The sequence below is a fragment of the Alligator mississippiensis genome, chromosome 7 (assembly GCF_030867095.1).
Source record: "Alligator mississippiensis isolate rAllMis1 chromosome 7, rAllMis1, whole genome shotgun sequence".
Classification (NCBI taxonomy): Eukaryota; Metazoa; Chordata; order Crocodylia; family Alligatoridae; genus Alligator; species Alligator mississippiensis.
In genome coordinates this window covers 76,331,097-76,358,353 of record NC_081830.1, presented here as the reverse complement: position 1 = coordinate 76,358,353, position 27,257 = coordinate 76,331,097, and the positions used below count along the sequence as shown (strand labels likewise).

At 42.2% G+C, this 27,257-nt stretch overlaps 1 protein-coding gene across 1 annotated transcript; it reads left to right on the top strand.

Annotated features, from left to right (window-relative positions):
* On the top strand, nucleotides 1-27,257 carry NCEH1 (neutral cholesterol ester hydrolase 1). Its single transcript, XM_006259226.4, has 5 exons — nucleotides 1-393; nucleotides 11,974-12,202; nucleotides 13,426-13,495; nucleotides 19,897-20,068; nucleotides 20,947-27,257. The coding sequence occupies exons 1-5, from the start codon at nucleotides 1-3 to the stop codon at nucleotides 21,562-21,564; spliced, it is 1,482 nt and encodes a 493-aa protein (XP_006259288.2). The 3' UTR covers nucleotides 21,565-27,257.

Here is a 27,257-nt window from a genome sequence, read left to right as displayed (position 1 = left end):
ATGCGCACATGCTTGGAGGAAAGGAGCCCGGGCACGGCCTCTGACTCACAACCGAGACCCTCACGGCTGCAAGGACAGAGGGAGGGGGCACCCGGGTCGCCCCCCTCTGGCACAGGCGCTGGGCAAGGCAGAGCCGCACTTCCTCCCCTGCCGCCCCGCCCGCGCGCCCCGCCGATTGGCTCGGGGCGAGAAGAGCGGCGGAGCCACCGCCTTGCAGCCGGGCCCGGGAGTCGGGGAGCCGGCCGGGCCGCCGCGATGAGGACGGCCGTGGTGCTGCTGCCGGCGCTGGCCGCGCTGGGCGCCTACTACGTGTACCTGCCGCTGCCCGGCACCATGTCGGAGCCCTGGAAGCTCATGCTCATGGATGCTTCTTTCCGGGCCATCCAGGAGACGGTAAGGAGCAGCCCCCTCCTCCCGGCAGCGGGGCGGCCTCCAGCGGAGGAAGCAGGGCAGGTGGCAAGCGGGGCGATGAAGCCCTCGCTGCAGCAGCCTGCCCTAAGCCGAGAGGGGGATGCTGCTGTCCGCTGCCCCTCAGCCCGCTCCCTCCCTCCCGGCTCTTGCAGCCCCTGCCAGAAGCAAGGCAGAGCCAGGGCAAGGAAGAGGCACTGCCGCTATCACTGGGCAGCCATTGCTCTTGCTTGCTGGATACCTAGCGAAAATCCTTTATGTTCGTGTAGTTGCAACCTGGAAAGGTGCTGGATGCTTTCCCCCCCCCCTCCTCCCCCCCGCTGCTTAGGGAAGCTCTTTCTAATGTAACAAAGGTAGCGTTTGGGGTTTTACTCTGAAGTAAAACCCTTCTGCCTTTCCGCACTTGTTTTCTGGGCTAAGTACAGACAGTCAGAAAGCCTTGGGCTGGTCTGAGCTGTGTAGATTGAACGGATAAGCAAGTGAACAGATGTCCACTTTTGATTCTGGAAATGCAGCCTGCAGTGGAGCACACCTCCTAGGCCCAGGCTAGCTTGCCCACCTTGCAAGGAAGGGGTTTGCTGAGGAGGTGGGAAGCATCCTAGGGTGCTGGGGGCCTGTGTGCGCTCGAATATGGGTCACCTGTGACTGACACATCTGTCATTCTCTGATCTTCCCCTCCCCATGTCTCCTCTGTCGTTTTTCTGTGGTATGGACCAGAGGTTACAAAACCTTTTACATAAGTGTCTCGTATCAACTTCGTTCCCCTTTGGCTGCTGTAGCCTAATCTTTTTAGAGGGACCCTTGCAATAGGGTTGCCTCTTTTTAAGTATTTCTAAAAAAGCCCAAAAAACTATTTTTCTTTGCTAATACTCATTTTATTAATACTGTGTATATGATGCACAGTTTTAGAAAACAGTTTGCGATATTTTAATGGATGTGCCTCAGCTCTTTTCCACAGACCGAGATCAGAACTTTATCAGAGCTGAACAGGCTTTTTCCTCACGTGCAACATACCAAGTCTTTCAGGGGTATGGGCCAAGTCATGTGAAAGGGCTCCATAACAGATCCCTTCTTCAACAGAAGTTAAGAGTGCCCAGAACCTTGTGTGACCTTCATTTGTGCCACATGAGCATCTCAAGTAATGCAATTGTGAACTTGAACCTTAATCAATTCACAGACTTTAAAGCCAGAAGAAGCCCACTGTGATCATATAGTAGTGGGACTTCCTGTATAACAACACACAGAATTTGATCTGGCAATTTCTTCTTCAAGTCCATAACATCTGGTTGAAGGAGAACATAGCCTTTGAAAATATACGTGCTCCTGCTTTCATACATGGAGTTTACTCTCTAGTTCATACCAATATCATCATTATCACCATTATTATTTACATAGCACATTAGAGAGACATGCTGCACTCCTGGGTGAAAAATACTGAACAAGTAAGATTCCCTGCCCTAAGTAAATAAGGAAAGGCAGGACAGAGCAGGCTGGCACCTTAGAGCAGGGGCAGGCAATTATTTTGGGCAGAGGGCCGCTTACTGAGTTTTGGCAAGCCATTGAGGGCCGCATGACAGGTAGCCCAGGGCAGACGCATATTAATTTTCTAAATTTTTTAGAGGCCCCGCAGGCCAGATAGAATGGCCTGGTGGGCGGCATCCAGCCCCCGGGCCGCATTTTGCCCACCCCTGCCTTATAAAGTAATGGGCTCAGAGAGGCATGAGCTTTCTTGAGCAATGACCAGCTTCTGACATCTACATCAGACAAAGGCTGTTGCCTGCAAAAACATATGCTTCTCTGAGCCAGTTAATTTCTAAGGTGTCATCCTCCCCTGCCTTGACTTAAGACTAACACAGCTGACTGCCTCCATTCTTAAGAACGAAACAGGTGAGTATAATACAGAACAAAGGCAGAACTGGGTGTGATCCATTTATATATGTGTTGTTATATATAGTACATAAAGTATATTAACCCTTCAGCCTTCAAGAGTTTGTTTCGAGGAGAAACAGAAAATGGTTGGCAAATTATTAGCTGGATTTCCAAAGCTGAAAGAAGGCAGGACGTCAGAACTGGCTGACTCCCATTAAAAATGGACTCTGCGCACCCCTGCAAGTCCCAGCCACTATTTGCGTAAGCTAAAATCAGAAGTCTGAAATCAAGAATTCTTTCTTATTTACGTTTTTGTAGCTGTGATGATCCAGCAAATATGCAAGAGGTGAAGCGATTTCGGTTGATATATAACTGTATTGGGCCAACTGTATAGTTGGGAGAAATGTCAGACAAACTTTCCCTGCAGACAAGCTTTCAAGCACTTCTGTGCCCTTGCTTAGGGGCACTTTGTGCCCAAAAACTTGTCTAGCATCTCTTAACTATACAGCTGGTGCAATAAAAATTATAGACTCAAGGGCTGTTATTTTCAAAGTCCATTTTTAATGCATAGAGTACAATACAAAGTATACATTACCGAGGATACTTTCAGTAGAACTAAATGTTCCCTTGCCTCCCATATTGGTTGTTATAACACCGAATGGTTTTATGTTGCTTTAAATGTGACTGTTGAACTTTCACCTATTTTTGCATGTATTTTCAGCTTGCTTCTGTTTATCACAATAGCATCCCATAGGGGTTTGATTTGCAGGCTGAAGCAGGACATTTCTGCTAAACATTCTAATTTTAAATTCCCTGCAGTCCTTGCAATCCTTTCTCCTAAGAGCATAAACCTGATTTAACTTGCTGCTACTAACATGAACTGTCCTTTCACCTATTTTGAAGATTCACTTCAAACCCATTTTATTATGTCTCTGTCAGTTAAGCATTACAGTTCCTTGGTAGGACTGATAAGTTTACTTCTAAGTATATCAATAAGCAGCAGCTATACAAAATGCAAGCAAATATAACTGGTTTTCAAAGCAATTGCAGTAATATTTTAGCCTATATAGCTTTTTATCCCAGTAAATCTCCAAGTTAGCTGCTTGATCCTGTAAGAGGCTGGCACTGCTGGCAGTTTAACTTTTTTTTTAATATCAGCTGTTTTGGGGTAAATAACTGTACACCCAAAACAAAGGATTAAAATATAATCAAACCTTTGCATCTCTGGCTTTAGACCAACAACATACTTAAGGTGTTTAAATTATGTGGGCAGTAATAATAATACCTCACTTCACATATATTTTGTCCTTAGTGCAGTAGCATAACTAGGGGTGGGCAAGCTGGGTACCAGCCCTGGGTGCTGACTTAGCAGGGATGCCATTACAGCAGCAACAATAAGTAGCCAGTGTATGGGAAGCCCATACCGTGGCAGCAGAACTGGTGCTTCCTGCTCCACTCCCTGCATTCTGGCAAAAAAAGGCTAACGATACCTTAGTGCATCTGTTAAGTTTCACAAGAGATGTCTGTATCTTTGACCCCATTTTGTACTGGGGGAAACTGAGGCATGACTGGTGAAATGGCTTGCTTAAGGTTACCCAGCAAGCCATTGTCAGACCAGTGAATAGTGCCTTAGTCCCAGTACATAGTGGCTCTATCTGTTAGGCCACATTGCTCTGAAGAGACATCAGAAACCTGTTGCCATCAGTGAGTTGGGATCAGAAGCTACTGTCTCTGAATCCATGTGTACCAATAGTTTCACCCATTACTAAAGTGAAAGCTACTTTGGGGTGGGGCAAAGCACCCACTTGCAGTTTACAGTAGCGCTCTACATTCCCTCAGGACATGGAATACATGAAAGGCATGCTTCTTCTCAAGCTGAAACTCAGGTAAACAGAAGCCTTAAGCAAGTGGAATTAGGCCAAACTACAGGGATTAATGTGTGAGTCATGATGATAGGATTTAGCCATAGACTAAACTAGGATTCCTGATAATGTCTTAAGGTGTATCCTGTATTGCTCTTTTAGCAGTAAAACCAATGTGCATGCATTTTACTGGGTAGAGGGTGCAGGAGTTATCAGTTGTTTACCTGGTGCCTACTTCTAAAACATTTATTTCTGAATATTGATGCCAGGTGCTGTATGTTCTGCTGCTGACTAACCTGATTTACTAAAACAAACAGACTTTCTGAACTGGAATGTCTGTGGCAGAAGAGGAGGACAATTGGGCTGAGTTTGGAGGACATCAAGAAAGCCTATCTAGAGGGGTTTGGCAGCTCTACCATTCTTCAGCCAAGAAAATCATTCCATGCTACCCTATTCCCTGCCAGAATAAAAACTGAAGCATGTTACAGTCAAGGGCAGGGTGGGAGTAAACAGCATTACCTCTATATTTGACCTTCTACTGTCTAATGCATCTGAGCCACAAAGTCTGCTGAAGTGCCTGAGAGCCTCATACACAATGAATTTAAGGCTCAGCCAGCCAAGTCACTCTTGCTTCTGTATGCAAGAGCGTTATCTGAGAAAAGGCTTGTGACTATCTTCTGTGAACTGTTATGCGTGGGTCACATCTTGATAAGCACTCGGCCCCCAACAGTGCCCACTGAGACCTTGCCTACATAGAAGCTGAGTTCTGCCGAAAAAGTGGTCCTTGCACTGAAGACAGAATGGTGAGAGCAGTGATGCAGTTGGCTTGGATAAAACCATCTAACTGCCTAAATGACTGTATGTGCAAAACCCAGGGTATAGAAAAATAATTAAGACTTAGTAAAACATTCAGTCCTTGGTTTGTTTCCATAGTGTATGTTTAGTTCTACTGAGATTCAGGATTGTCCTCTGTTAAAGGAGGGAGTTCCACATTTATGGATGTGCTACAGAAAAAGCTGAGTCACTCAACTTTCACAAACTTCCCTTATTTGGGGCATGATGTCAGTGGACTTTTGAGATCACCCCTGAGCACGTCTTGTAGATGCAAGTGCAGCTGCAGAGAAAGAGTTCGTCCCTAAGTGTCCCATATCCTCGGAGACCAATTCAAGGACCTTGAATTGGCCAGAGACCAATTCAAGGACCTTGAATTGGCAGTGACGGGAGTAGAGCATTGAGCTACTGTGTTCATGTTGGTCTGCTCTGAACTGCGTATTCTGGGTACAGCATGTTGCAATCGTTTCAAACTTGGAGGTCACTGAATGCATACAAGAATATGGTTAGTTCAGTGCTTAGAACAGAGACAGCTGTCGGTGGCTTCTGAAGGGATATTCACATTCAGAGCTCCTCTGTGGCTCAGTTGAACCAATTTAGCCAAGTTGAGTAAGACTCTTATGAGCTGCTGTGGTTCCTTCAGTTGCTAAGACCTTCCCAGGGTGCACTTTGTGCTCTGGCCACAAGCTGCTGAGTAGAACTGTTTGGAGCTCTCAGAAGTGCATTATGTACTGGTGGCTGGGATGAGGTGGTTGCTATCTGCCACCAAAACTAGTGGCAAATAAAGCCCAGACCAAGAATTGCATTGCTAACAACTCTGGAGCTTAAGCCATAGCAAGGTACTGCTATACATTTTCCCCAGTGTAGCTGGGTTGCTGTGAGGTGGGCTGTATCTCCAAGGATAGGGCATGTACTAAGTAAGAGCAGGAATGGTGAGCATTTTGGGCTCCTTGCGTGTTTAACACCTCAGCCTTACGGCTCACATTCAGAGGACAGGCACCCTGGACCAATGAAGTACTGTTGTAAGCCACTCCTTTAAAGTATTTCTCTTTGCTCTCTTTGCCCTTATTACAATCCCAATTGCTTCCCCATATCTGCATGCCCAGGTCTTTTCTTTGTTAAAGTATTTCCCATGCTAAGCTCAAATGTAGTGCAGACATGGCCACAGTCAATACATCCTAATTGGGTTTGTTGAGAGTCTCAGGGAAATGCTTTACCCTTCTCCACATCAGCCATTCTGAGCTGCTGGACAGTCAGGGAACTCTGCAACTTAAGCATAAACTTTAGAAGCCTTGTGCAAATGTACTTCAGGGACTGACCTAGTCCAGTGGTGTCCAACGTTTTTTGCCCTGTGGACCAGATGGGTGCTGCTAGGCCCATCCATGGGCTGGTCCCACCAGTGAGCCCAGTCCAAGGTGCACAGAGCAGGTGCAGTGGGGGCTGATCCAGCCATGGGGCCTGGAAATCTGGCAGTAGGGAGGAGGTGGTAGTGCTAATTGGCACCACACCTCCACCACCAAATATCCTGACTGGTGTGGAGCCCTGTGGGTCAGATGCCATGGCTTTCTGGGCTGGATGTGGCCTGTGGCATGGTGTTTGAGCACCCCTGACCTAGGCCCAACAGCTTAAGAAAGCTGCAGCTTCAAACTGGAGCCTTAGTCTGCTGGCACATTTCTCGTCCTGTACTAAGCCCAGAGTGATTCCAACACTTACCCATGTTTGCATAATTGTTTTGGTCGGTCTTCCTTCCCCACGGCTCTTGTGCTAACACATCTGCAGACATTGATTCCTACGCAGCTTGCATCATGTCCTGGCATCTGCAAACAGTCCAGTACAGCCAACTGTCTTTTCCCAGAATGTGCTGCTTAAGAACATGGTTAGTGAAACCAATAGGTGCAAATGCAAAAACATAGGGCATAAGAAAAGCTACTACATGGACATGAACTGATCCATGTTTCTTGTTAGTGGTTACGATCACCTGGCCTGTAGCTGCTAATACAGTCTTGGTTAAAAGTTGTGGGGTAAGCAGGGCTTTAGTATGGCAGATCTAGTGGGGGGGGCAGGAGGGAAGCAGTGTAGTTCCACTCCCTCTTTGGCTGTGCTGCAAATGAACAGGCTGGAGCCCCTGCTTTTGCCCAGCTCTGACAGAGGTGAATGTTGCTGTCACCTTTGTCCCCTCCTTTCCCCTCCTGCTGAATTCAGTGGAGAGGGAGATGGAAGGCAAGAGCAAATAGCAGCAATGCTCTTCCCCCCAGCTCTGGAGCCATGCAGAAGCTCTGACTGCACCCCACTCCAGTCACCTGGTGATCTTACAGCTCACTGCTCATGAGGAGCTCCAGCAGAAGCCTGTGCTGACTGGGCGGGAGCATGGAGCTCAGAGCACAGACAAAATCCCACACACCCCGTTGCCCTGCTTCTGGATCCACTGTCGGCTTTAATCTTTGTACTCTCCTGCTTCTAGTTCTCACGTTTTCTTTTATTTTGCCTTCTCTCTATCTTTTACTTCTGCTTTTCTGCCCTTCTCCTTCCAGCCCCTCCCCTCCTTTCCTGCCCATCCAGCACACAGAGGCTGCTTACAGATTAAAAAAAGCAGACAAAACCAAACCATGCTTTACCAGAAGCAGCAGCTTTGGTCTGGCTCTGCAGCATCTGTATAGATCAGGTGCTTCAGCAGGGTTTTTTGGCACTTTTAGCTAAAGCTGATTCAGTCAGCTATTACTAATAGCCTATTTACCTTTATCAGCTGTTACTAATCTAATAGCCTATTAGATAAAAGCACCAAAAAAACCTACTTAAAGTAGCTGATCTATACAGACACTGGGGGTCCAATTAAGTTGCTCTGGACGTGTATGGGGCTTGGTGCAAGAACGTGTTGAGTTTAAAGCAACCGTTTCTTTGTTTGTTTGTGTGCTTGTTTTTGATGTCTGCAAGCACTGAGCATGACTTGCAGTAGTCTTTCACAAGAAAGGTGAGCATACAGATGTCAGTGAAGGCCTGTGCACTCCTTATTTGCTTGTGTTGACTGATCTGCCAGTAGCCTTGCTGCCACTAGGTGTTCCCAGAGTCAGAGCAAGTCTATGGCTCTACATAGATTTTCATTAAGACAAAGCTGAATCATTATCTCATGTTGTCGCAAGCATATTCTCAGTGCCCTACAAATGATGACCCAGGGCTAGATCCAGGGAACTCCACTGAAGTCAAAAACAAAACGTTGATAAACTTACTGGACTACTTTGAATCTCAAGGGAAGCAATTCAAATGGTTGAATCTATCTGAAATATTTCTAATGCACCTTTCACCTTTATATCTCAAGTGCTGACTCTTTCTTTAAAGCAAAAAAATAAAGTGGGTTTATCCCCCGCCGTCCCCCGCACTTCCCTTCTCTTCCTTTCCCCTCCCTGACAGAGATCTTTTTTGGTTGGTTGGGTTGTACAGAAGGTGAGGATTGCTGGGAGGCTTTATGAAGTCAAGGTAGCTTGACAACATGTGAGAGCTTCTTAGACTCCCTGACTGCTAGGTCCTTTCAATACCCGGGTCAACCAGTTTTCTGTAAAACCAACAGGAGTTGAGCCTTATAATGGAATGTTTCTGACTTCTGGGGCTATCTAGTAACTGTCCTGAGAGACTGTGAGCTCCAGTGAATAATCTGGAAGCCACCGTGTTAAGTGTTAGCTGTTGCATGAAACTGCAGTGGGCAGAAAATTTCACAAAATTGCCTTCACTGTTTATTTTTGATTAAAAAACTGTTCCTAACAACCGTGCCAGGATGGATAAGGTCTCGGATCTTTAGCTGTGGTAGAGCTGCACAGCACCACTGAAGTCAAAACCAAAATATTAATAAACATACTGGACTTGCTGAACCTTAAGGGAAATGTATTCCTTCCCTTAGAGCAATTCTTTTGACCCACACTGATTTGCTTTTTTCTAACATAGCATGCAACCTTGAATTAGATTTGCCTAAGAGAATTTAAAAGGAACATATGCAGAACAGCATGATCTGGAATTCAAAGATAAAAATTTGTGTTCATTCAGCATTTTCTAGGCTTGGGTGGATATTTCTTGTGCTTTTATGGAGGAGGACTTTTTACAGCATATGAAGCTTGGGTTTGATTGATAAAGTCTCTGGAACCTGGGCCCTTTCTTTAACCACTAGATATTACCATATTTGAAGCAGGTCACCTTCGTTAATGTCCCTCAAATTTGGAAGTGGATTCCCCCCCTGGTTCACCAAACAGGGTTTCATAGTTTTTTAGGTAAACTTCAAACTTACCTGTGGAATCCATAGTTGGAGTGGGATGTAGGAGTAGGTTACAGGGATCAGCTTGCTGTTTATAAAGCACCCGGATTAATGTTGCTCTCTTAGTTCTGGTATATCGAATATCTGAATGCTGATGTTCCAAATGTTTTAAAATGCCATAAGTAGGAAAGAGGGCCATAAATCTGAAGTGGTAAAAGTCCCATGGCAAGGACACTACAGAGTACAACAAAGTTTTCTCTGCTGAGGTTGTTCCAAAACAGTTTTTTCTTCTGTGCATGTCTGGAAGCAGTGTGCTTCTGTCCTCTGTCCAAAAGCTCATGTACAATGGTGCTGCAGGATGGAAGTCTTACCAATGGAAAGTAACTAGAGAAAACAACAGGGCAGAGGTTAGTAAACAGATAGGAATGTTTCTTAACACAGAAACCACTAATGAAATGTTCACTCATAGACGCACTTAGAAAATCAGGAACAGATTGACACTTAGCAGGTTCCTTTGCAAAGCATTTATGTTGTTTAGGAATCTGTCCATGATTTTCAATAAGGCATGGTCCACACCAAATTTTAATACTGGTATAACAACTCCAAAGTGGGGAGGGAGGGGAGAGGGGTTTCTTACACAAAAATATTTTAAGCCAGCATAACCCACTAATGTGAATGCAGTTACACTAACATATTGATGCCTTATACCAGCATGGCTTATCTCCTTCCCATCTAGAAATAACTGTATGGGTGTGAGGAACACTAGGGAGGTTGTATTAGTACGGTTACACCACTGTATCTAAAGTAGTAAAGTTGTTTGTGTGTAACTCCTTAGTTATGTGAAGACATTTTTCCAAACACATGCTATTTACATTAAGTAAAAAGTCAGTTCTGATACTAGTGTTCCTGGGTAACAATAGTTTCCTATCTTGGTCAGGGTTACTATTCCTGTACCACCCAGATCCACGCCGACCTCTTGAAAATGGCTAGAAAGGGCTTAGTTTCTTGCCCATTCTTTAGCACAGTGGTGCTCAATCTGTGCCAAATGTGGCCCACAGAGCTGTCATCCGCAGGGCTCCCCAGAGGTCTGGAAACTTTGTAGTGGGGGGAGCAGTGGCCATTAATATGGCCAGCCTTCCCCTGACAAATCCCCAAGCCCCATTCCCTGCATCAGATCCAAGCCACGCACCCTTCCTTCTCTAGTGGGTGGTCCATGCCCCCTTCCTTCCCTCTCTGTGGTCCAGAACAAGCTCTTTTCCCCTGCAGGGCTGCACTGGGGCAGGTCTGTGAGATGGTGGCCCACGCAGGCACACTGATTGGATCTGGCTCCTGGATGGACCAGGCACTGCCAATCTGGCCCACTGGGCAAAAAGGTTGGGCACCACTGCTCTAGCATACTTCAGGCAGTTCAAAATGGCAAAACCCTTCCTTCCGCTCTTTAATAAGCACTAGCAGCTTTGCCCTTGGAGATGTACTCCTCCCCACTTGGTAGTTTGGGTTGATATCATCTCTTTGTCTGTAGACCTTGCAGGACATAGGCGGGGGGAATCATGTATTACAACCATAATTATTATAGAAATAGAGTAATTTATATACTGGGAAGCAGTCCTCTACCATTCAGGTAGAAGGAGCTCTTAAGCTGGTTAATGTAGGCACGTTATCTTTTCTGCAGAAAACAAACATGGAACGAGAGCCTGCAGTTTAAGGCATAAGGAAGGGAAAGGTTAGGCCACTGCAGTTCACCAGAACAAAGGGCGCTGGGCTGAAAGAAGATCATCAGCTGACCCTGCTCCTAGAAGTGTGATCTCATTTTAGGGAGTACAGCGAGTCAATGCAGGCTGGGCTGCCTGGTGAAAACCACTGTTTCCCTGAAAACTTCCTTCCCCTCTGTCACAACTGTCCTGCTTTCAATCTTATTGTCAGTAACTGGGGGACGGGGGCAGTTGTTTTGTTTTTGATTTGTTGTTTTGTTGGGTTTTTTTAAGGAAAAGTCTCACTAGGAAGGTTCATGCTTCAGGGTGGCTCTTTTTACATAGAACAAGATGACTACTCTGTGTTTATGTCTCCTTTTCCAAGCTTTTCAAACATAGATTAAGTCTTGTGATCACTGCTGCCATGAAGCAGATGCTTATAATAAACTTGGAAATGAGTGAACAGAGATGTAGACACAGGTTAAGTTAACGGTTTAAACTGCTTCAAGCTGTAAGAAGGAAGGCAGAATAATAAAATCAGTGGTAGAGAACTTAGACTAGAGGTCCATAGTTTCATTGGAAATGCTGCAAAAGCTTCTGTTTTAGCTCTACGGGAAGAGCTGTGAATGGTACTTCAGGGCTCCATATTGCTGTATTAGGGAGGGAGGCTTCTCGTACAGTCCTCAATAGCTTTCGCTTGGTGGTCTGCAGACTATGTCCGAGGGATCCGTGAAAGATTATAATCAGTCAAAAGTATATGAATACCCACACTTGCAAGTCAAAGCAGTCCATACCTCTGTTCAAAATTTGTTAGAGGTCTGCAAATGAAAAAAAGGTTGAAAACCACTGGTCTAACTACTTTTCAAACATCTGTCTTGGAGGTGCTAATGGTGTGAAGTGGTATGACAACTGAAAAAGTCTTATGATACCATCACTTTCCTGGTGCCTGTCTCGTTACAAGCACTGCCATTGAAATGTCATCAAACACCGTTGAAATGAGGTAGGATGAGTTTGTGAGTAATACAAGTGATCACTGTGTATTTTTGTCATCTCATTCTCCTTAATTCTTTCCTAGTGCAACCTGGTTCACTATCTAAGACTCAGCCATCACTTGACAGTTCTGAATTATGTGATTGGTGTCTTTGACAAATTGGAGACCCCATCCTCTGAACTGGTGAAGATCAAAGATACCCAGTTTGATGGAGTAGAAGTCAGAGTGTTTGAACCTTCCAAGAAGGAGGACAAGGCACTAAGGCGCAGCGTGGTTTACATCCATGGTGGAGGTTGGGCCTTGGCAAGTGCAAGTATGAATCTATCATTAATTAAATAGAATTAAAGTGTGTTCTGATCGGGGCGGTTCGTAAGCAAAATCTTTCCTCATCCCAGAGCTGGAAATGTGGCTGTCTGAGACGTACCTGATTTTTAAAAAGAGGGTCCAGTAGTAGCTATCTTGACTGTGCCACATGAGAGACAAGAGAATAAAGTGCATCCTTTAACAGCATGTGGGCTACGAACATATTAGGAAGAAATAATACTTACTGTTTAGCAAAAATTACCTTGAAATTTAAGGCGTCTTACACCAGTGTTAACCTGGCCACAGAAGTATCGCTCCTTTGATGGCTGCAGACAGTGATATCACAGCCACTGATCCAGCCATGCTGTTTGGCCTGTGGTTTGCAATTGTAGTAAACATTCCTTTGCCTTTTCTGCTCTCAGAGAAGTTCCTCCAGTGAGTCTCTTCAAGAAGGGCTTTCATACGCAGCTGTTAGCTGTTATGACGCCTGCTAGAACTCCAGCAGCTTTATTTGTTCTGTAGCAATTTGCATGGCACTCCCACTGTGCAAAATGTTTGCATCCATATTATTGGGCTTCATTCAGATCACTATAACTCGGCTGTGACTAACGCGTCATTGCAGTTCGTGAGCTGTAAAAATTAGTGGCACGCATACTACAGTTAAATCTTGAGACTGGGTACTTAATATATTTGCATATTCTACATCCCCCATGAAATAAGTATTCAGTAGCCAAAGAAGACCAAAATTATAGAAAATAAGTCCTGGGAAATAGAATGGTCTTGATCCTGCTGCCAGCTTAAGTGAATAGTCTCTTTAATAGGATTACTCACTTGAGTAAAAGCAAGGTTGAGCTTGGTGTGCAAGCTGTTATAAAATGATTGTATATGTGATGACTCAGTAGCATGTTTTACCTCCATGGCAAAGGTAAAGGTAAGGTAGACAGATGAAATGACCAGCTGGAAGTTGTACAAAAAATGATGATGAACCCATGATTTGAAGGCAGGAATTATCTGTTCATTCCATAGCAGGTAGTGTTTTATCAATCATTGCATTCTATTGGTTTACATTTACATAAAGATTTGCTGCTAGTAATGAGATCATTGTATTGTCTAAGATTCTTGTTTATTATTTCAGGGCTTGATCCTTCTTATGAATCCAAATTTATGTTGCCATATAAAATGCTAATAAACTTGGAACAGTCAGTCATTAACGTATGCCTCTTTTATTTCTAGGAGCAAGCTCCTATAACAATCTCTGTAAAATCATGACAGAATCTCTGAAGGCTGTAATTGTGTCAATTGAGTGAGTAATCTATAATCAATAAAGTAATTTAAGGTATTTATAAATATATATCTTTATAAATGAGTGAGGGGTTTGTTTTTTTATCTTATTGCTGTGATTTGTTTAAATGGTTCTAACTTGGAAAAACAGTCTTTTTAGCAGTAAGATATTTTTGGTCCTTCTAACTGACAGTGAGAATGAGAGTGGTTTCTGAATATGATTTTAATTATGGCCCCATCAGTTGTTCTAGCTGTTTAAAACCCAATTGTAGAAAAAGAATAGCGATAGCCACTATAATTGTTTCCTTTAAGAAATTCTTTGTCAGTTCAATGTTGTAGATGCATATGAAGTTGCTAGCCTAAGATTGAGTAAATCACTCGTGTTAAAATGTTGCTTTGAGGATCATAATGCAAGTATAGACACAGACATTATCGTCTACACTTTGAACGGAAGTAGAAACATGCATCACTCAATTTCTCTATTTAGTTGCTAGGATTGTGCATGGTTATTGCCACTATACTTCCCAGCTGGAGGCTGAGATTTGAGAGCCAGATTCAAATTAAGAATGTTTCATGTCCATTCAAGAACAAGAGTTTAAACTGTATGACACTGCTCCTAAACCTAAATATGCTGTGAAGCCTCCTGGCTTTCCGCTGTTCTGCCAACCGCACTATTCCGTAGATCTAATTGGAGCCATATGCTTTATCCAAGGGACAAGGCAGCAAAGAACGAAGGCATCTTTTTGGATAGAGGCATCCCCATAAGGTGGGCTAGCCTCTCAAGCCACTAAACATGCTGCGACTTCATTTTGACTACCCCTTGTCAAATTTAACATTTTCATTCACAAAAGCAAAGCACTTAATGCAGTCATTCAAGTTCTCCACTGGTGGTTTATTACTTTCAAATTTGAACACAGGATTAGTGTCTCATTATGTTGACTTGATGTTTACTGTTAAACTATATTGAAATGAATACTGTAAGGGGTAGGCTTTTCAGCACCTTTTATTGTCTCTGTTAATAACTACCAAAGTAAAGAACAGATGTTGGTCATTGCAGAGAAGTAGCTATCACCACATTCAAAACCCCTTATTATTCCTTTTATTGTTTAAGATGCTGTAATTCCGCCTGTTTTCTTGAGTTATTGTTGTTTGTCTTCTCTCCCCAACCATAATATCTCTCAATCAAGCCTTTTATACTCAATTAGTGCAGTCTAATTTGATTTCTCATTGGTTTAATTGCACATCTCACTTGCATGATGCATACCCAATCTGTTGCGCAGGGGGCTCCCAAAAACCTATCTCCTCTCACTTAAAGTCATCTAATATTCCATCTGCTTTCTAAAGTCCCAGAAGATTGAGGAATTGGAAAAGCTACTTATCTCAGTCTTGTGCCTCAAGTTTGCTTTGCACATCTGATTTTCTGTTAAATGCAAAACTTTCAGCCAGTAGAATATTAAAATGGTCATGCGGACCCCTGCTTTTCAGTTGCATGCATTTTTTGGGTCAAATCACTTCTAGCATGTGTTGAGAACATGGTATCTGAATGAATGAATCCAGGGATAATCCACACCTGGCCCAGGTGTTAGGCCCAGCCCATGTAGCCATGTCATCTGGCACATGGGTGCTGCAACAATTGATATCATGACCAAATTCCAGCTTGATGCAGCTCTACATTACAGTTTGCAGTTCAGCCCTGTGCTCTGGATATAGCCTGTGTACTGCATTTATGCCACTCATCCAGGCCAAGTTAGGCACCACTGAACAAACAGGCTGGAAATAGGCTCTTATATGCCATTTCCAGGATCCAATGTAAAAAATGTGACTGACTTTTTAAGTACTTCAGGAAGTCTTAGCTGGATTTGGCTGATATAATTAATCATTTTAATTCTCATTCCTACATCTTTACTCACGAAGGACACTATATATGAGTGTGACTTGTATCTTTCAGTTGTGAATTGAGGCACTAGAAATGAAAAACAATCTTCCTCAACTTGAAGAACAGATGGTCAGATGCAAGAAAAAATGAGAGGAACGGAGATAAATGCTGCCTGGAAGCAACCCATATTAAAGATTCCTTTTTGGTCTGGGGGAAGGAAAAGTGTACTTATAGATGTATAATAGTAAGGTGGGGTTATTCTAAAATGGGTGTTAAAGGGTAGCAGGTTCCACAGCTGTATGTCCTTATATCACAAAGGCAGGCAGTCTATGTGATGATAATACAATCCCTAAGATGAGTGGACCTATCAGGATGACGCTTTTAATATGCCTTTTCCTATACCACTGGAGAGGTTAAACTAAAGTCCCAGATTTAAGTCAAGCCACCTCTTTATAGGTAATAAAGAACATAGGGCAAGAGTAGCAAGATCAAATATGCCGTTGCATTTTGAGGAGGAAGTAAGATAAGGCCTAGACTGGGATTTAAGATACAGTGTTTGAAGCTTGTTAAGGCCTGACATGTCAGGATCTGCCTACACTGTAGTCTTAGTCCATGCTTCTATATGCTTTTGCCTAAACCCTTCTTCCATTTGTGTGCAAAACCATCAAGTACATAGTTTCATACTAGGTAGGGTCAGAGGGGACCTGAGCAGATCATCAAGTCCGACCCCCTGCCATGGCAGGAAAGAATGTTGGGGTCAAACAACACCGGCTAGGTGATTATCTACCTCCTTTTGAAGACCCCCAGGGTAGAAGCAAGCACCACTTCCCTTGGAAGTTGGTTCCGGATCCTAGCCACCCTGACTCTGAAGTAGTGCCTCCTGATATCTAGCCTGAATCTACTCTTGGTCAACTTATGGCCATTACTCCTCAATACTCCCGGTAGTGCTCAGTGGAACAAGGACTCTCCCATAGCCTGCTGGTCCCCCTTGGCCAGTTTGAAGACAGCTACCAGATCCCCTCTCAGCCTTCTCTTGTGGAGGCTGAACAGGTTCAGGTCCTGTAGCCTCCGCTCATAGGGCCTACCTTGCTGCCTCCTGATCATGCAAGTGGCCCTCCTCTGGACCCCCTCAATGCTGTCCACCTCCCTCCTGAAGTGCGGTGCCCAGAACTGGATGAAGTACTCCAACTGTGGCACGACCAGTGTTGCATAGAGGGGGAGGATCACCTCCTTGGACCTGCTTGAGATGCATCTGTGGATGCATGACAAGGTGTGGTTAGCCTTCCTGACCGCATCCCAACATTGGTGGCCCATGTTCATTTTGGAATCAATAGTGACACCAAGATCCTTTTCTGCCTCTGTGTTTCATAGATTCATAGATGTTAGGGTCGGGAGGGACCTCAATAGATCATTGAGTCCGACCCCCTGCATAGGCAGGAAAGAGTGCTGGGTCTAGATGACCCCAGCTAGATGCATATCCAACCTCCTCTTGAAGACCCCCAGGGTAGCGGAGAGCACCACCTCCCTTGGGAGCCCATTCCAGACCTTGGCCACTCTAACTGTGAAGAAGTTCTTCCTAATGTCTAGTCTAAATCTGCTCTCTGCTAGCTTGTGGCCATTATTTCTTGTAACCCCCGGGGGCACCTTGGTGAATAAAACATGTTCCATTGAGCAATGACTCTGTACTTTGTTTGAACTGCTGGAGTATAGGTTAAAGCTCAAGCTGAGTTTAGCTCAGCTGGAACCCTTTCTCAAACGTGCACACATACTTTGCAGTAAGGATGCTGGCAAAATCCAAATGCTAATAATCCTCTAGTATCCTAGCCACAATTTCCTCTGGAGTACAGACAGATATTCCTGCAATTGGCAAAATATTTTGGGAAAGAACCATGGAGCAACTACATACAAAGAACTGTGGGATATGTCCCATGACAATGTGGGCAAGCATAGAAACAGTAGGGATGCAATAAAATGCAGGTTGGGCCTTTCTGCTGGAAACTTCACACTCATGTTAAGCTAAACTAAGATTTGAGATCCAGGTAGGAATCACCCAGGTTAACTGTTCAGTGTAGATATAGCCTTCATTAGCACACGTTGACTAACACCTTCTAATCACAAACATTTGGTCTATATAAGGCTTAAGACCCTAAGAGAATGGCAAGAACCAATCCTGGTTGCCGATGGCAAGGGCATGTATTCCCGCTATGGGGCTTTCACAATAAATGAAGTGAGCCGTACAGCTGATAAAAGCATCTGATCACCTGACACTTGGAAAAGATTAGGTCAAAAGTCTCAACCTGACCTGTGGGCCCCTAACTGACCCCAACAGTTAAGAGCACTACGAAATAAAGCAAGCATGATCATGACTACTGCTGCTATCTGCCATTATTAATGGCTGTTGAGGGTGAGGTAGTTTCAAAGCGGCACCCAGCTGGCACTCATTTATATCTTTAGGAATAAGCCACTTGTCTCAGACTCCAAAAAACAAGAGATTTTGAAATGTAATTAATCCTTTTCTAGAGAGAGAGAGAGAGGTTAAAACCTTGAGTGATTAAAAGTATCTTTCTGATAGTGTTTTCTGTAACTGCAGCAATTTTAAGACAATGAAATATCCAAGGCTATCCCATTAACTTCTTTAGTGGAGGAGTTGGCAGTCTTTGTATATCTAGAAGATCAGGAAACATTTTGCTCCAGACTTGCCTGGCTTTATTCATTTATATTACTATATCACCTACTGGGCACCAGCTTTAATTATGAGTTTATCGCACGTAATCCCACTCTGGTGATCTGGCTCACAGGTTGAAAGAGAGCAAATGCTGGCTGCTGCTTTCCCTGCACACCAGCCAGGGATGATTGACTAACCAGTTGCTTACAACAGTCCAAACAGGAAAAACATACAGAAGAAAGCAGGTTCCCCTCTGTTGTGTACAGCAGAGAAGAGTGGCTTTTCTACTACCTCTAGTGGACTGATAACAGATTACACATGACAGATTTAAGCAGCAGTTCAGCCAGCATGTGTATACAAAACTGCTTGGAGAAAAGTCAAATGAAATAGACTGGACTTCAATGCATGTTGTTAAGGGAAACCTAGATGCAGCTGAAGGAAAACAAATTAAGCTACAGTGAAGGGGAGTAGGACATAGGTTTCCTATAGCACAAAAAGTTTTGAGATCTCAAAATTGCCCCGTCTCACATGGCACAAAGTTTTGATTTTGACCATTTACTTTTTTTTTTTCGTTTTACCTTATCTGCTTATACGTTATACATATGTTAAAACCAAATAACTGGAATTTTCACTTAGAACATGTTGGAACAACATTTTTGATCATTTCAAAACTCTTTTTTTTCAATTTGAGCCAAGAAGCTCTTGGAGCATATAAATCTGAGAATTGTATAGCTTTTGCATGGACCTCAAAAGTTCCTGTAATCCAGGAAGGTAGGATTCTCCCCATCTAAACTGTCCCTAACAATTGTTTGCCTAACATGCATTTAAAGACATCCAGTGATGGAAATCGCACAACTGCCTTAGGTTATTTCTTCCCAAGATTGCCCACCTGCATTGTTAGAGTGTTGTTCTAATACCCAAATTGTATCTCCCTTGTTGCAGTTTAAGCCCATTAATTTTTGTCCTGTCACCTATGGATGAGGAGAACAACTGATTGCCATCCTCTTTATAAAAACTCTGTTTGTATTTGAACACAGTTGCCCCAACTCCCTTGGTCTTCTCTTTGGATTAACTTAATCCCAGGTCTTCCTATCTTTCCTCATGCATCATATTTTCTAGTCCTAATCAATTTTTGTTGCTCTCCTCTGGAATTTGCAGCATGTCTATATCTGTCTTGAAAAAACATGCCCCAAACTGGGGGAAAAGAAGTACTCCAGATGAAGAAGACTATATAGAATAGAAAAATCGCTTCCTACTATAGCATCTGATGCTTCTGTTAATAAATCCTACTATTCTATTAACTTTATTTCTTTTCTTTCTTTTACCTTATACAGTTGATTTATATTCAGCTTGTGATGCACTGTAACCTTTGGTCCTCTTCTGCAGTATTTCAGCCTAGCCAGCTCTTCCCCATTTTGTATTTGTGGATTGGTTGCTCCTCCTCAATGTCATACTTTACACTTGTCTGTACTAAATTTCACCCTATATATTTCCAGCATATCAAGAGCTTTGAATGTTCATTCTGTCTTCTAAGTTTTAACAATATCTAACTTGCAAAGGCACAGCAAGGATGCATTCATTAATGTCTGTGATGCTGTTTGAGATCCTCTACCAGCAGATATTGTGGTATATAATACTAAATAAATATTTCCTAGTTTATTTGTATCCTTTTAGGTGAGCATTACTCTTTCATTATTAGGATTTAACATTGTAGACGGTGTATATATGCAATATGAGTATTTAATGCCTTCTGTTTTCCTGATAATACTTAAACTGCATGGAACACAATATTTGTTGTGTTGGTAGTACATTGTAATCCTTCTAGAAAGGTATTTTTGAGTAATGGCTGTCCTACAGAAGCCTCTCTTTCTTCTTTTTGTAGATACAGGCTGGTCCCAAAGGTTCATTTCCCTGAGCCATTCAACGATGCTTTCCGTGCAGCTAAGCATTTTTTGCAGCCTGATGTCCTAGCGAAATACTCGGTTGACCCAGGTCGAATTGCAATATCTGGTGATAGCGCAGGAGGGAATTTGGCTGCTGCTGTGTGCCAGCAGGTAACAACTGCTGTTATCTCTAACACTAGAACAGTCCATAATCCAGTGGTGCATGTGGGCATATGGGTTATTTGGGGTGCATCATCACAAGGTAACTTATTGGATTTAAAGGGTCATACCCAATTTGCATTTTTTTACATTTTGTTCTTGTGTGCATCTCATTGGCCCACAGTTAACTGAATACATACGTGCTTAATTCATAAATTCATTTCCCAATTTTGTATAGTTCTTGCACCTGGAAACCTTTGTCAAAGGGTTTAAAAATTGCTAGTGTAATATTTTCTTTCTATTTGCATCTAAAACAGTGTCTTTCAAACTGCCTTTCCATGATAGAACTGTAGGGAAAAAAATATTTTCCTACTACTTATTCTATGTTAATTTCTAATTTAAATTAAGAGGACTGTGATCTGGTTAGGATATTTAAGTAGTAGTTGATGGTTCAGTGAGGTAACATCATCTTTTATCATATCATTAACCACTGATAAACTAGTAAATTTAGTGTCTGGGATAGTGAATTTTCAGCTCAATCTTAAAGTTGTGTTAATCATGCTCAGTTATTTCTTCAGCAACCATGACAGAACACTTTTTTGGCATCTGCATGCCTAAGTTTTCTTTCATCTAATGTGGGTGTAAATTAGTTGTAGTGTCATTGTTCAGTGATGCAGAACTGGGTCAGGTGAGAGAAGAACCAAGCTTAGGCTGCTAAAATTTCAGATTAAGAGCAAAATTGTCTGCCACTCGGGTTATACCAGCAGAGAATGTGGCCTCCTCCATCCTAGAGGAATTCCTTTCAGCGAGACCAAGACTAAGATCTAGATTTGCAGAATAATGACTGTTTTTGTTTTACAATTTGACTCAAACTTCCATTTTTCTTACAGCTGAGTCAAGACACCAGTGTAACTAACAAACCAAAACTGCAGGCTTTGATTTATCCAGTCCTTCAGGCGTTAGATTTTAACACCCCTTCGTACAGACAGAACGTGAATATGCCTGTTCTTCCCCGATTTGTCATGATAAAGTTCTGGATAGACTATTTCAATGGTAATCCTGACTTTGCCCACTCGATGGTAATTAACAATCATACTGCCCTAGATGTGAGCCAGGCTGTTCCTTACAAGGGACATCTGAACTGGAGCTCTCTCCTCCCTTCAGTATTCAAAAAGAACTACAAGCCTGTAATACAAACCACAGGGAAGGCTGAAATCCTCCAGGAAATACCTGAACTACTTGATATACGTGCAACTCCATTGCTAGCAGAAAAAGAAATTTTGCAACTACAACCAAAGACTTACATCCTGACATGTGAGAATGACGTCCTTAGAGATGATGGGGTAATGTATGCAAAACGGTTAGAGAACGCTGGCGTGGAGGTCACACTGGATCATTTTGAAGACTGCTTTCATGGCTGCATGATCTTCACTGTCTGGCCTACTGATTTCTCTGCAGGACTTCAGACCAGGGAGAGCTACATGAAGTGGCTTGATCAAAACCTTTGAAGGAAGAGAAATTATCTCTAGAAAGCACAAAGTGTTCTATCTAAAGCCCACTGTTTCCAAAAAAAAATGTGCACTTTTACTCTGACATCATCCATTCAAGATTGCGTCATAGCCTATATTTTGTGTACCACTAACTGCTTGGTTCATTAGCTTGAATAGCCTTGACAGGCATAGCAATTTGTAAAATGCTTTTTTTAAAAAGCTAGTCTATGTGAGTATCAGGTGGTGCCTTAATTGCTGCCACAATGAATAAATCCTGAGCAGGTGTAAGCAAGTACATCAGTATTCCTGAAACTTAATTCTGAAAATTCCTGAAACAGAATTTTCAAGTCAGGATACCTGCCTACTATTAGACAAAGACCACAGTTTTCAAAGTGGAGTCACTACCATTAGCCATCTCAATCTTTATTTAGGCACTTAACTAGGAAAAGCCTACTTTTCAGACTGGCTGAGCTTGACTGAAGAAGGCAAGGGATGCTGTGGGTGCCCCTCCACCTTGAAAAATGGGCCAGTGGTGAAGGTGCTCAACAGTGAATTTAGGCACTGGCCTTTAAGGATATAGACTTACTGTTATTTATTAATTTTTTAAATTCCAATTTTGAGGCAGTTGAAAGGCAAGCTTCTTAGCCAAAAATGGAAACTGCTTTGGAATTTGGCCCTTATTATGATAGTTCCTTTAAACCAACACAGGGTTAAATAGCTTTTAAAAAGGAAGTAGCATAGGGAAGTCCTTCTGTTGGTTTTAAGAGAGATAACATGGGGCCTATAAGGCACACTGTTGTAAAACAGTGATAGTGTGCCACAGTTGAGATCCTTTCAAGGGTACCACACAACCTTAACACTGTTAGGTGTGCAAACATGATTCACAAGACAAACTGAGAGATTTCAAACAGGAATCCAAAGTGTTAAAATCATCTGACCTGTTATGGTTTTTCTGAGTCCTTTTGCAACAGAAAACTGATCTACTATTTTTCCATTAAAATAAAAAACAAGTGAAAACTAAGAACTGGCATTTTCCAAGGGGTGCCTCATATCTAAACGGGTGGGAGCCACTGCTGTAAAGGCTTACACAAAGCACTTTATGCAAACAAAATAACCACCCTAAAGTCCACACAGGTAAAAAACAGTCAAAAGGCACCACCAGTGTCTTGCCACTACAATGGGAGTAGGTATTAGTTATCAGATTAGGTGTAGACTAGATCTTACATGAATTTACCACTTTACAGTTGCATTTTTGGCTAACTGCCCTGCCTGTGTCTCACTTTAGAGCCTTTTCAATTTTATGACCACTTTAAAGAAAATATGAAGCGTTCTAAAAATAACTCCTGTGGTTTGCACTAGTGTTTGTATTTAATGTTAGCAATTTTTGTTCGTTGAGTCTCTGCTGTGCTTGTAGCTTCCAGTCCATTGTCTTCCATGCTTGCTGGAAGTAAGCAAGCAAAATCACAAGAACTAGGCTTGAATCTGCAATCTAGATCCAGCCTGGAACTCTGCTGCATCTCTTCCTACCATGGACCGAATCCAAATCTCAGAAAGGAATAGCCTTGGCTATTATGGAAAATAACTGGAGAGCCATGACTTGAACTTGTAAGACAAGGAAATGGAAGCTACTTACAACAGTGTTTATGGAAATAACTGGAGAGTCATGATTGAACTTGTAAGACAAGGAAATAGAAGCTACTTATAACAGTGTTTATTCTGCATAATGTTTATTACATGCAAAAAAAAAAAAAAGTTTGAGCAAAAGCCAGGAACTATTAGGATGAAGGGAGAAATGAGTCTTGTAATAAAAGCAGGGCTGTGGGATTTGAGATCTGGGTTGAATTCCCAGCTTTGCCAGAGACTTCCTGTGTGACCTTGGGCAAATCATGTAATCTCTGTGTGCCTCTGTTTCTTCTCCTGTATGCGGGAGTAAGTACATGGCTACCTCACCAGGATATTGTGAACAGTAATTCACAGATATCACTGAAGCTCTCTGATATGGTACAGATCAGAGATGGCATAGAAAGAGCTGAATTTTCACCTCTCTCCAGTTTATTTTATTGTCTGGTCCCATGCTGCTTTGTGCCATTCAGTTACCTGTGCTTTGTTGAGGGCAACTTAATTTTTTGGTTCATTCTCTAAGGGTGCATCTATATGTGCCAACTTAAGGTGCTTTAGCCCAATTTAAAGTGCACTAAGAATGAGCATCTACACATGCGTGCCCTTAATGCACCTTTAAAATGGCGATTTTAGGCTATTTGTGCCTAAATGTAATACCAGGTATCAAATTTAGGTGTGAACAGCTAAAGCGCATTAACGCATGTGTAGATGTGTTAAGATGTGTTAACGCTATGTATGGATTGACTTGGAACTAACTTTAGTCCCATGTCAGTCCACACGCACGGCATTAATGCACTTTAATGCATGCATGTGTAGACTTGAAAATAAATTGCCTTAATGAGCGTTAAGCTAATGCCCATTACATTTAGGTGCACCTAACTGCACGTGTAGACACACCCCAAGTTTCTTGTTGCACAGACCTAGGCAGTGAGTAAGTCTTCCTGGCTTTTGTCAACTTATGATGGGACATTTTAAAATGGAACTTTTTATTACTTGATTTGTAGCATAGGGTTCTAGAAATTTCTAAAACATGTTGGCTCCTGTACACGGCTCCAACATGCTGGAAATCCAGCGCATTGGAGTGGACTTGATTAATTGAGTCTGCTGGAGCATGGAAATAAAACGTGCTCCAGCAGTCTCTGACGTCACATGTATCAGCGTCCCCCATGCCAAAAAATGGTAGCAGGGCACTTTGAACTAAAGTTTGTTGGATGAGCTTTAGTTCGAAGTGCCCTACCGCCATTTGTCAGCACAGGGGATGCTGATACAAGTGGCGCTTGGGTGCTTTTAATTAAAAGTCCTCACTAATTAAAGCATCCTCTTCCTACCCCGCATGCCTCCCAGAGCACATGTAAAAATGCCTTGTGTGCCTGATGGACCAAACTGCCCATAAATTAAAAGGAGAATAACTTGGGTTATATTGTATCATAACAAAATCAGGATATTAAGATTGTGTGGCTCAAGAAAAGCTAGCCATTGGATAAGATCATGATCCATATTCTGTCATGAAACTTTAAATGAACCTCTCACTGAGTTCACAGTTGCATAAGGGGCCAAATAAATTGCTGGCATAAAATTTAGTAGGCCAGTAATTTAGCTTTACATCTCTGTATATTGAAGCAGAGTTTGGCCAATGTATCCAAGTATCCCAAGATATAGGAAGGTTCAAACTCTACTCTGGATTTCAAATCCCCAGCTTCAGGAGTATTTGGACAGGGTTCTGTTCAGACCTACAACTAATGCCAACCAAAGTTAGTATATACACTCAAAAGCCATGGCAAAGCATAATGTAGGTCCTGCTCCAAAGCGCTCTGAAATCAAAGGGAGATTTTAAATTGAACTTTAACATTTGGCTTTGACTTAGCTTTGTTCTTAAACTAAAAACCATAACACTAAAATAACCAAATATATAGTTACCTACAGGCTTATAAAATTTCAGCCAAAAACATTAAGCCACTATAGTACTGGAAAAAAAATCAGAAGTTAATATTTCTGTAATCACAAGGTTATGCACTGTGATGATAAAGTTGGCCCGAAACCTACTTGCAAAGTTTTCGACTAGCATATGTTTATGGATGACTTATAAATCCCTAGTATGAAGCTATAATAGAACTACTGAAGTTTCTTAACTCTAGTGAAGTGGATAGCACAGCTAGAATATATATTTATGGAGCTGGTTGTAAAGTTCCTCTTGCACTGAAGCATGTAATATTCATAGCACAAGAAATGGAAGAAAGTAGATAACTGGAACACATTTATTCACTAAGGAGTAGAACCTATTCCCCCTATTGAACACCTAAGCAGTATGTAGGCAAGACATCTAAGTGGGATCCTATTCCACCGTGTTCAAGTCCCTAAAAATAATTAAGCCAATGTGGATGGGTCCTTCCTCTTCCTCCTAACCACTTTTGATAAAATGTGGCTTACCTTCATCTGAGCATTTAGACTATGCTACACAAGTACATATGTTTAATACTGAGACTTAGATGCACCATAGGTGGAACAGAATTGACCCCAAGTCACCACCAACTTAGGGCAAAATCCATGGCAGCAATATAGAAGTGACAGTAGCAACTTCTTATATCAAGGTTCTGAACTGATTTCACCTTGTGAAGTAATTCAAGTATATGATATGTAGCTGTAAGGACAGGGGACACGTTCTGTATGTAGCAAATTACAAGGAGTCAGTTACAGCTCTGAGAAATCTTGGTAAGGTAACACAAGACACTTGCCAGGAATTGTAAACCACAAAGTAAGCCTTAGGATCATTCTCGTCTCTCTTCCTATTTCTTGTCTCCTTGCTCTAGGTTTTTTTTTTCTATTTTTTAGGCAAACCCCCTGGTTGAAGCTCACTGGTTATATTTGGTTCTTAGTCGAACTGCTGTAGGGCCATGGTAACTCCAGCTCACAGCAACGTCATTCAGCAGAAAGCACAATTGACCCAGTTTTCATTGTTATGTAAATCTGATCCCTGCCAGGAAGAGATTGTTACAATGCATCAATTTTACTCCAGTGAATCAGCAATTTTTGAATAATCTCTACTTGAACTCTACCTGTCTCAAATCATGCAAGGTCTGTACTAGAAGGTACTGAAGTCCATTCCTTATTCATTTCAATGGGAATTCATGGCAATTAGCACACCTTAGACTTGGGTCCAGTATTTATTTTTCAGTGTAGAACAGTAATATTTTCAGTGTTTTATATTTAACTAAAAAACTTTAATTTAAAAGACAATGCGCAAAGAACTCAGCTATTGGGTTTTTGGTGAAGTAGTACTGTCAACTGTTTTTCTTCCCCATGCATATTAGCTCCTAGCAATCCAGAATAAGAAGTTGTTTTTGGTAGCTGTAAATAATGTTAAATTCTGTGTTCCCTGAAAAACCAAAGATGGGTCACATAACAGGGCCAGGGGTAGTTACAGTCCTTTCACTCATCAGGGAAGTGATAGTAATAATTCTCCAGGAAGGGCATTGGCCAGAGTTTTAGAGAGAATTTAGATGTCCAGCTTGAAACATTTTAAAAGCCCGATTTTTCAGGGAGGTAGATGGTCAGTACTTCCTGAAAATCATGGTCCTTTAATGCTATACACTCAAATTCCTGCATTCCCTATTGCAAAATTATGTCCCTAACTAGAGCAGAATGGGCCCACTTCTGTTTCTAAGTCAGAATTTGTTTTTAACTATTTTCAAATGCTATTTAGAATTTGTTTTGCCATTTTGTGACTTTTATTTGTTTTTAAGCTGTGGGTATATGTGGTTTATCTGTTACAAAAACTCACCATGATTATCTGAATAAACAGCAAATGACAAAGTAGTGGGTTAACTTAGTTAAACCCTGCCTCTGTAAGCTGCTAATATCTGCAGGTAATAATATAAATAAAACCCAACTAGTTTAATGTTTTTGTGCTTGTGAAGATGTTCAAGAACCAAAATGACAACATACTTGATGTGTGTTCATTTAGTATCTTATGCATGCATGACCAGTTTAGCTTCTTTCCCACAGCCATGGAAAAGATCTTGTAAGGTCTAATTAGCAGGTGTGATAAAAGTGTGTAATACAAACCGAAGAATCAATAAATAAAACAAAATGGA

What these genes read in the sequence shown, in the direction of transcription:
- NCEH1 (XM_006259226.4), top strand. Translation starts at nt 1, where the DNA reads ATGCGCACATGCTTGGAGGAAAGGAGCCCGGGCACGGCCTCTGACTCA. An exon ending in GCTGTAATTGTGTCAATTGA is followed by an intron (nt 13,496 to 19,896) that starts GTGAGTAATCTA and finishes TTCTTTTTGTAG; the next exon opens with ATACAGGCTGGTCCCAAAGG. An exon ending in CTGCTGCTGTGTGCCAGCAG is followed by an intron (nt 20,069 to 20,946) that starts GTAACAACTGCT and finishes TTTTTCTTACAG; the next exon opens with CTGAGTCAAGACACCAGTGT.